The sequence below is a fragment of the Oryza brachyantha genome, chromosome 6, assembly GCF_000231095.2.
Source record: "Oryza brachyantha chromosome 6, ObraRS2, whole genome shotgun sequence".
Taxonomy (NCBI): Eukaryota; Viridiplantae; Streptophyta; class Magnoliopsida; order Poales; family Poaceae; genus Oryza; species Oryza brachyantha.
Window position 1 is genome coordinate 10965992 of NC_023168.2, and position 10862 is coordinate 10976853.

The window sequence follows — 10862 nt, forward strand, 5'->3', positions numbered from 1 at the left end:
TTTCATTAAGATCAAATTATAAGTTATCATGGATAATTTATATAATATGTCATCTTTAGTAGGTGGAATGGTGTCTCTGGGGATAGTGAGAGTAACTACTATTATATTGTGAAGATAAATATTGAGAGAAGAAGATCGATAAACAAATATACCATAAATTTTATATATCTTTAACTTACTGTATTATTAAGAGAAAAATAAAGCATCCATCATATTTGTTTTATGCACATACGAATTACTATATTAATTAGAATATCATACATATAATTTTGATCGGGTTAAAATTTAAACTATATTACTGTGTACCATATTGTTTCACAATAAAATATAAAAGTATCATTGTATTATGTAAAAAAATTTTATATCGATGCCAGCCGTGCAATCTGCGGGCCATTAAAAATAATAAACACATCTATATCATACTTTAAAATATTTCTGCCTAAAAGTATGACACAATATTTTTTGAAGATAAAACATCGATCTTTAAGATGTTTAACCACTGTATCAAAAGGTGTTTCAATATATTAAAACATTGAAACATAACTGAATCATGTGTCGATGTCTTAGATCGGCCCTAAATATATAGGGTGACAAGCGAGACTCAAATATTGATAGTATACAAGGAATATTGAATACCCAGGTTCGGGCGGTTAAGGTTGAGATAAATAACATAGTCTTGCTTGACTGTAGATTGATTCGTTAAAACACAACACAATGAGCACGATGTGTGAATATATATATATATATGCCTCATCCTCGAGGGACGCCCTTACCTCCTCTTATATGAGGGTAGGGTTACAAAGAGATAGATGAATAGAATATGAGTCAACATCTACCATAACAGAACTAACCATGCCTGACTGGTTATGAAAACTCAGATATAGAATACTAGCTCTTGCCACATACGCATGAGGAAATCTCCACCAACAATATAACTACGCCAACTCCACAAACTGAACATGTGTTACAATGACCAATTACACGCGCTCGTGCTCGCCAACTTAGTTATCAGGTGAATGCATTCTTCGGATTGCATGTTTGATTTATTGATCTAGGTACTCCTAAATGTTGTGATGATGTTACTATGCTCAGGAACAAAGGACAAGATGAAGAAATATCATCTCTTCCTTCACCTCCTGTATAACATTGCATTCAAATGAGCAGAGCCATCGATCCAAATGTCTGTTTGGGCGTATATGTACTTTCTGGAAAGTTATCGAAGTATATTTTCAACCAGATCTGGACCTATCTCTAGATTCCTATCCAATTGGCCACAATTGCCAAAACAGTACTACGATGTCAGAACCTACTGGTGCTGCACCACAAATTTTTGTCCATAGGCCCATGTATTACGTTGAGTCTATTAGAGACACGTCTTAGGGTTTGAGGATGACCCAATCTTGTCCTCCCACCTATATATTTCCTTTAGCTGCCATAGAACAACTTTCCCATATAATCTCATGATTGGTTAGATCGTTAGTTTGCTCGTTTCAGAACCCCACCATTTGATACCTTTGCCAATTTAATCATACATCTTTATTCTGCAATTTTACTTACCTGTTTATCTTCTTCTTGGTGGTTTTCAGTTGCTTATAGGAACAAATACCCTCGTGGTTAGATTGATCATGCATCTGTTGAGTTCACGACTATTTTAGGAATTGGTGTAACGATTGCTAAGGCACAACATCCTAGGACAGCCCAATGTTGTTTCATTCATTTGATTTATCATCTCATTGAAAGTTTGAAAACCCTAGTGCACATCAAGTGGTATAAGAGCTTTCGCTGCTCCATGAGAGATTTTTTTTTTCATAATTTTTTACCTATGGGAGACAAAAAGCCCAAAATAAATATAGAATAGCTTGTCTATGATCCAACACAAATTTCAGCCTTTTTACTTGTTGCTACTTAGTCTTACCTTGTTGAGTTTTTAGTTCATCGTTGTCGTTTAGTTTTGAGTTATTGCCACGTTCATCCCTGCCATCCACAAAATCTCTCTTCAATTTCTGCGTGATCTATTATGCTCCATTCTTTCTGTTTCTGTTCAATTTATTTCCTTCCTTTGAGTCCGGTTGTCTTTCTAATCTAATTGACTTTTGAGTATCCCATCGCACATAAAAACACTAATACGAGTACGTTTACTTAAAATAACCCTAACCTTTTCATTCGGATCGGACCGGAATTTGGCAAAATTTATATCCACATACATCTACACAAAAAATGCATCTGTTTCTCCCCTGGTTTGTTGTGTTCGATAAATTAGAATTGCAAAATTCCCCTTGCAAAATTTTGTTTTCAAGGCGATTAGCTTTGGAACCCTTGATAGAAACATCAAAAATTCTACAGGCCACTTCTTTGGTCTATTTGAGATTGGATATATCCTATCTTTTCTGTTCGTCCAATCTCCACATGGCTCCTGTCCTCCACGCCAACAAATCCATTGCTTACCACGCTTCTCCCCATGAGGAATGGCCTCCCCAAATTATGCAGACAAGCAGTTGCTGCTCGCCATTTTTTCCACCACCACATCCAACCCCTCAAGGAGTGCATCCATCTTTCCTTGGATAATGGGTCCTGATGAAGCCAGCAGTCATCACTACCTGACTCGGCAAGTTTTTTTCCCTGAGGGATTGAAATCCTAACTTGTGCATACATATTCTTGTCTCTCTAAAATGCCGCCTTCCAGCCTCCTCTGGTAGTTCGTTTATCCACGATTATCGATTCTTGCAATGTTGTCTCTATTTGTAATATTGTATATATTTGTCTTGTTGATTTTTTGCTTCTAGGTACACTATGTATTTTATGCTATCCTCCCGGATGAGTATTACCTAAGAGAAAGAAGAGGCCAACGTTCCCATCGGCAGATGAGTCAGTTGCCAAGGAGGGATCATTCAACCCAGATGCTGAGCTCAAGGCAACCGATTCACTGGAGGACCCGGGTGTCCGCAACCGACTTAGGTCTCCAATCCCTCCACCACTCTAGTGGGTGAGGAAATAGTTCAACTTCAAAAAACAAAACATTTAAGTAACTTTGACTCCAAACCTATTTGAGTGTTTCCAACAAAGGTTTTGTTGTCATCTTGAGTATGCTTCAATTAATTTGCAAGGTATGAAGAAACATTGATCCTATGGGATCAATCGATGAAGATTCAAGGACCTAGCGCTCCAAAGCTGGGATCTAGCCCCTGACTAGGGCCCAACCTAATGAGGGTCATCTATAACTCCAGATATCTCTCCAAGTACTTTGGGATCCTCTCCAATGTTCCTAAGAATGATAACATCATTAGTTAGCAATCTATTATCAACGATATGAAAACAAGTACTTAATGATGAGCTCACCTGTAAATTTAATTGGCGGACGCAAGCTCTAGTGATTGGGACCTTGTATAATAACTTGAGGAGTATTGTGTATATCCAAAGTAGTAATGTCCTCATCACAAGTTACCAAGGACATAGGTGCCCAACCCTGGACTGGGCGCTGCAGTGTTCTCAAAGATAGATTTGAGGTCAGGGTACCATTAGTTGATATTGTATTTCGGTGGAAAATAGATAAACAATAAACTCACCAATCTAATAAGCTGTGCCCTTTGGGGACCCCCTACCCCCTTATATACCCAGGGACAAGGTTACAGATAGAATCCTAATTTTGATAAGATCAAGCCTACCCGGTCCAAATATAGTTAAATTCAACAATCCAAGGGTACAATCCGGATGTTGCCAAACTCCTAACTGACTCGATAGAAGATTATATTATCTTCCCTTACTCGGTAGCCCCTTCCCCATACGGATACATACGGGATATGGATACCCCATGGATGGGTATCCGACACAAAGGAAATAGGACACTCTCTCACCAAGTTAGTCAAAGTAACATGAAGATAGAATAAAACAGATTGAGGATAGCAGAATACAGTGTTTACATCACATTGATATACTCCTTTCTTCTTCCTATTTGGAGTTCTATTTTTTTGTTTTTTATGTTCATTTTCTCCTCAACTAGGGATACAAGAATAGCAAAAATTTAGAAGAGCAGCCAAATTTGATGTTAGGTGGACCGTGTGGAATTTATGGAGCGTGCCTTAATTATATTCGTGATAGAACGCCGTAGCTCAAAATCTCAATATTTTGAGGGGAAATTTTTCTCGTAGATGTTTGCAGTCTTTACTTGCATGATTTTGACTATGTATGTGAAAGTTATGGTTGTTTTACTAAAGGTGTTTCAAATCAGGATTCCGCAACACCTCTTCAACGGACGATGAGGGTGAAACAATGTAGATATGTTATTCAAGGCCGACAAGGAGGCTAGCGAAGTAGGGTGATTGACTCAAGGTGGTTTGCAACCTATCTAAGTGGCTTGCCAAGACACGTTATAGATTCAAGGCGGCTAGCAAATCGAAACATAGTAGAATTTGATCTCCCAAAGCAGGTTCTCGCACAAAGCAACAGATAGATCTGGAACTACAAATATGACTATAACCAACGACCACAAACTTGATCTATGACACAAACACAACATTAAGGACTCTGAAATAGGATTATTCAACAGGCTAAACATGGTTCTAGGACAATGAAACTAAATCCTAAGACTATTACTTATTTTTAGCTTTTTCATGGACTATTGGATGACAGTGAAAATAACTAGGGTAAATTCGAACCTAACGGTATTCCTAAAGTTCTCATACCACTTGATAGCAGTGGATTTCTTGATCTTTCATTAGGTGAAGATAACTTTTGATTTGGCGGGAAATTGACATATGTGATCTAGCTTCCGATCAACACGCTATGAAGATCAAACTTAGCCATGACCTACAGATCGAACTTAACTGATGCAACCCAGCCAAGAGCCCCCGACAAAATTCACGAACTAAGGTGGTGATGCACTGTTGACGCTGAAAATAATAACAACGTGTCACACACATAGGCCTGGGAGTTACTCTAAGACCACTCTAGTGCAGGACGTAATTCTTAGAATGTTGGGCGTGCCAGTCAGTTTTAATCCTGTAACTAACAAGGTATAACATGGATTTCATCCCAGGACCTTAGCCGATGAACTAGACAATCGGCTTTACATGAATTTCACTATGATGGGTATAAATATGCTCAATCGTTTGAATCAGAGGTAGGATAACCACCAAATAAACCAATCAACTAATTATTCTTAAAAGATCGGACTTAACCAAGACATTTTTAAGATTAATTTGTCAATCGGACCGATCCGGTACTTATCGCACGTAAAATTGGCAGCCGATAGGAGACCAAACATGGAATTTAAGATAAACTGGATTGCTATACCAATTACTATCATACTCACGCTAGATCTACAAGATCAGACTCAACCAAGACAGTACAGATCTAAGCACAATCATGTATGGAATCAGTATATGAGTAACAGGATACCAAACTAGCGTAATTCATTAATCTGTTCACTAATGTCAGCCGATCGGACAGACCCTTATAAAATAGATCAAACCAAACATGCATAGATCGGACCTAACCAAGACAATATGCAGTCAAGTGCGGTAGAATTGTAAGAACATGAAGATCGGTAAACTTAACGAACAAACCAGTAGACTACTTGGGATAATGCTGGCTAGAACTCCAGCGATAAGCTCTCACGAGCACTTGATTTGATCTGACAACACAAACTCGTTCAACTAGATTGATCGAGACAGAATCCAGCTGATCAGGCTCGTACTAATAGATCGAATAAAGGAACTCGCAAAGACTTGATCGAGATCTACCACTACTCCAAACTATGAATAGATTAAAGCCGAAATAGAACTCAAACCGCCGATTAGCAAGGCAGGAAATCAAACTTAATTGAGACAGTCCTGTTCTAACCGATTGACGAGTTTGACGAACTTGAAACTTACATTGCAAAGTTGACAAACCTCGTGCCGAGAGCTCAAGCAAGTTGAGATATTTGACAATGCGCCGAAATTGTGTGTTTGATCTGATTGATGATTTACAATGACCCCAGGCACATATATTTATACCCTCGGATCTAACTAACCTAACGGGAAAAGGATCCATATTAGTAACTAACTTATTACATCCAGACTATAATTAAATCCAAAATCCTAAACAAACCCTAAGATAACAACTAACTAATTTACACGGACTCGTGACTAATACCGAATTTGTCTCTAACCTCCAGGCCCAATCGGACACATCCCCTTGTCCGATTCAGACTCTATCGGTTGCATCCGTGTCATCTTCAATCTTCTGTTTCCAGCCGATTCGTTCTTTCTTGCTCGATTTGGTCTTTAATCGCGTTTCAATCCATAACAGCAATTTACCAAAATATGGCGTTAACATGCACTAAAATTGTATTGACATTGATTTATCTTTACAGGCAAACATATTTATACTCTTGGGTAAAACCTGAGTCTAATTCGGCTGCAGGCAACTAATCAGAGTTATATGTATAGGACAAAAGCATCCTGATAGGTTTAACAAACTATATCTGCATCCAAACTATAAACCATCAATCATCTTCATAGATACCTTCCTTTGCTATAACCGTAGATGATTGAGATTGGTAGTAATAATGGGTGACAATAGAGGATCATAAATCAATTGTTATGTAGTAGATAGGGGATTCCCCAGGTTCACACCCTCAAGATGGGATAATACCCAACTCCTGCTGAGATTTGTATTTGGTATTGAACAGATCATAATAACGGATCCTACATAATCTCAAAAATTCATCTTAGTCAGCCTCCATTACAGAAACAAGTTGCTGCATCACGTATAATAGGTCCATGGGCTTGTAACTTCACCTAGTATTCTAGCCCAAGTAGGGCCAAAGTGGGCTGCACCCCAACATGGTGGAGCACGACCCTAATTATCTCTGGGTCGTTTTCCCGATCCTTAAATAGTTAGATATTCCTTCGGTGTTTATAAAATTTTGTTTAAATTAAAGTTTAGCCATTGCTATTTTTTTGGATAAAGTCATGATCAGTTAGGTCACTGTTTTCTGATTATGGAACTCCAACTTATTATTTGCATTCAATTACTACTCATAATATTATATTTCTTTTATCTTGTTCTGGCTTATTTCTTCGATCAATGGAGGAGACATGGACTTAAGGTTCGTGTTGTGGATCGAAAGGTCGTGGTTCAATGGGTGGCGTGCTCAGACGGTTGATAAAGGCGCTAGGTGGACCAACATTTTTCCACATGGAGAGAGGAGTTGTGTGGGGACTGGCTGTGAATTTTTTTTTTGCAGTCGGTTCTCTGATAGGACTGCTTATAAAATTAGAGTTACTTTTACATACGACCCTGTTAACCTAACCACCTATAAAAATATATTTTCACATGTGATCCACGATGAAAAATGCATTGTACATTTTCACATGTATACATTTTTTTTTTGAGTCGCCTGTAAAAATGATAGGGGTCCGTGGTGAAACATGTTTTTTCAGAAGTTGAATTAAGAAAATGAAAGAATAAGATTAGGCAAACGTACTTACATTATTAGCCTGTTTATTCAGAATCGATCACTACTGCAGGTACTCCAACGCCTGGGTGACGGCAGGCCTGAATCGGTCTATGTTGACCCGCACGTCCTGCTTCCCAAGGTACCACTCGGCAACGTTGCCCCACCCGCTCATGTGCACGGCGATAGGGTCCTTGATCATTGGGTGGTCCTTGCCGAACACGTCCATCAGAGAACTCTCGTCGGCCGCAATGCTGTACTGGATGTACCGGAGTCCCATGTCTTGTGCAGGGTCGCCAAAATCGGTCTGAGCAATGTTCTCCAGTCGCCCGTACGGCACGATCTGCACGAGCACGGCCCCCGTGGGGAGGAACAGGCAGTTTGTCAGCCCGGCCCCGTGCACGCCCAGCATCACGTCGAAGGAATTCACCTCCCGGGCGAACTCATCAAAACTAGCCATTGGACGGCCGGCGACGGTCACTTCGAACCCCACGGCCTCGGCAGCCGCGACGACCTCCGGGAGGTTCATGAACTTGCGGCTGTTGGTCCGCTCCAGGATCATCATCCGTGGCCGCGGCCGTGCCAGCCCAGGGGGGCCAATTGCATTGAGCTTGATCGGACGGTCGCGCGGAAGCGAGTAGGAGTGCCTCAGGAATTCAGTGAAGTTTAGCATGGTGTAGCCGCCGCCGGTGTCATCCAGGGATGGATCAATAGTGAACTCCTTGCGGCTGCCGTAGCCGACAACCACATGCGGGTAACACCGCACGACGCCGTGGTCCTTGTCTAGGTCGATGATCTCGTAGCGTGAGATCTGGCTGAATATTTTCCTGTACTTGTCGACCCAGAAAGGCAGCAGGTTGACGACGACGAGCTGGACCTCCCCGCTGAAGCGAGACGCGCCGATGAAGAGGGGGATAAGCACGTCGGTGAAGTCATGCCAGTAGTTGCCGGTCAGCCCGCCAAGCTCGATGACGATTGCCGGGACGTTGAGTCGTGTCGTGCACTGTGGGGCGTCCTCGGGGTTGGTGACGGACTTCACCGTGACCGCCTTGAGGCCGTCGAGGTACTTCCGGGAGTAGGGCTTTATCTTCCACTCTTGCGGCGCAGCGTGCGGTGAGACGAGCGTGACCGTGGCTGCAGTGCCCCCCTGTGCCCGTGCGTCGCCGTCGAGCACGCAAATGTCGTACTTGCCGAACGACGTGTCGCAGATCGGTTTGGTGTTGGCGACATTGTGGAAATCGCCCGTTCCTCCTCCTGATCACATCAACAAGTTAACGTACGTGTAATCTTGACTACTGGGAGAAGGTATTGTAGGCCTGCAATAACACATTCTGCAGGAATAATACCGAGATTGTCCTTTCTCTTGGATTGGTGTCTTTCCTCCGTGATATCAGAGTTCCTTTCGTTGCCTGACATCATACACACAAGACAATGCGATAATGTGACGGGTCGGTTGAATAAAAACAAAATAAAAATGCACTGTCCTCATATTTTAATATATAATTTATTCAAAAGGTTTATGCAAATATGCAACAAGGTATAATTAAAATACATTCTGTAATAAATTTAACCATAGCAAAATATATGATAATTAAATACGCTTTTTCAAAAAAAAGAATGGTTAAACATTTGTAAAACATCATATACGGAGCACTACCAAAAAAGCGGAAGGAGTATTTCCTACTCTCTTTTATATTTTTTATATTTATATTTTTTATATGACACCGTTGACTTTTGAACATACGTTTTACTGTTTGTCTTATTCAAAATTTATATCCAAATAGGCAAAATTATGCATACTTAAGTTCTTATAATAATAAATCATATTATAACAAAATAATTAATAATTATATATTTTTTATAAAACAAATAGTTAAATGTGAATTAATAAGTCGACGGCATTATACGAAAAAAATATTGAGGGAGTACTACTAACTGGCGTTCACCTTGACACTGACCTGTTGATGGTTCCGTGTGTGTTCTAGCTACCTCCTCGTTGTAGGGTTCCTCGTTTTCTCTGTTTCCATCTTCTACAGCGAGTTCACAAGTTCCGCAAACAAATGAAACGAAATGATCTAAAATCAATTCTTAATCATGTTCACGCAGCAGATATACCTTGTCCTGCATGATTCTCTTGATGCCTTGCAGAAGAAATCGATTCGGTTTGACTGATTTTTGCTGGGCCGCCTAAATAAGCTGCAAAAGGTATTTATGAACAATATTAAGTTGCTAGGATCGAACACTTGAATCTCCATTGCAGAGCTCTAGAGTTTATTGAGTCTCAAAGGCAAACAGAAGTAGAACAATATGATAACTAAGCAAGCTGGGAAACGAGGTAACACCATAATTACCGTTTGGGCTGCTGCTGAACTGCGCGGAGACCATCAAATACAGCAGCATCAACACGAAGCCAACAACTAAGCCATATCCAATATAGCTGCTCTTCCATGACCACAACGACGATCGATTTGCGCCCCTTGAACCCTTCGCTTCTCCTCGCCTCATCTCGGGAGCTTCCGGTAGAAGAAAAAAAATGATCCGGTGTTGCGGTTTGGCCGCGCTTCAACATAAGCATCGAATTGGGACTTGGTAGTTGGTAGCGTTGTCGTTCAAACAATTACCTAGTTGAATGATTGTTCGTCAGCTGTTGTCGTATGGAATGGAATTATTCTTTGTCCCCTTTTCATATCCAGGACATGTACAGTCTGTGCTTGCAACTTTAATAATAATGTTTTTATGTTAATAAATGATATTGTTAACTTTTTAGCACACGCTTGAACATTCATTTTAAAACATAGGTATTATAAATTATTTTTATTGGATTTATTACTTAACCATAACTTATACTTTTTGCATATTTATACAAAACTTTTAAACAAGGAAATAAATAGTCAAATACGTCTAAAATAATCAACGACATCATGTAGAGGGTGCAGTACTCTTGCTTTGAAATTCGTCTCATCCAACCAATTGATGACAAGTTCAGTTTTGACAAACCATTTGCTGATTTTTTGTAGATCGTGGGCCATCATGCGCGGTGCCCGCATGATCCGGCGTATATGAGTAAAGAGATATACTGGAGCCATTCCAATAATTGAACAGGATAGCTTATCAAAATTGGTTAGCTTCAAGCCTGCAACTACCACCGGGTTGTCTAATTGAGAGAGCCTGCAAGACGCGCACGTTCCAGCAATGAAATTGGATGTGCATATTCCGAAGTACAGGTACCTAGCAGCTTCTGTTTTGTCTTGCTGAGTGCACTTTTAACAGCCTGACAGTTGATTTGATAAAAATATTGTCATTATGGCTCTTTCCTTTAACTTCTACACCAGCAATCTCTATACTAAAGGTTACTGGTTATATGTCTGTGATAACGCTATGTTAGTATGATATATAAAATAATAATGTTCCCAGTATATTATCT

General features: G+C 40.2%; 1 protein-coding gene across 4 annotated transcripts; it reads right to left on the reverse strand.

Moving 5' to 3' along the window:
- Window positions 1-2810: 2810 nt before the first annotated feature.
- Window positions 2811-10110, reverse strand: LOC102716879 (beta-1,2-xylosyltransferase XYXT1-like). 4 transcript variants are annotated; one of them, XR_005811998.1, is made up of 7 exons: window positions 9790-10110; window positions 9554-9634; window positions 9385-9468; window positions 8785-8847; window positions 7473-8692; window positions 3337-3475; window positions 2811-3262 (listed from the first exon to the last, which is right to left on the reverse strand). XR_005811998.1 is itself a non-coding variant. In XM_040524793.1 (5 exons), the coding sequence occupies exons 1-5, from the start codon at window positions 9941-9943 to the stop codon at window positions 7503-7505; spliced, it is 1569 nt and encodes a 522-aa protein (XP_040380727.1). In that variant the 5' UTR covers window positions 9944-10110; the 3' UTR covers window positions 6909-7502. The 4 variants fall into 4 exon arrangements, 3 of the variants coding, with proteins under 3 accessions (XP_040380727.1, XP_040380728.1, XP_040380726.1); XM_040524793.1 differs by lacking the exons at window positions 2811-3262; window positions 3337-3475 and having other exon boundaries at window positions 6909-8692; window positions 9385-9465; XM_040524794.1 differs by lacking the exons at window positions 2811-3262; window positions 3337-3475 and having other exon boundaries at window positions 6909-8692; window positions 9397-9468.
- Window positions 10111-10862: the final 752 nt, after the last annotated feature.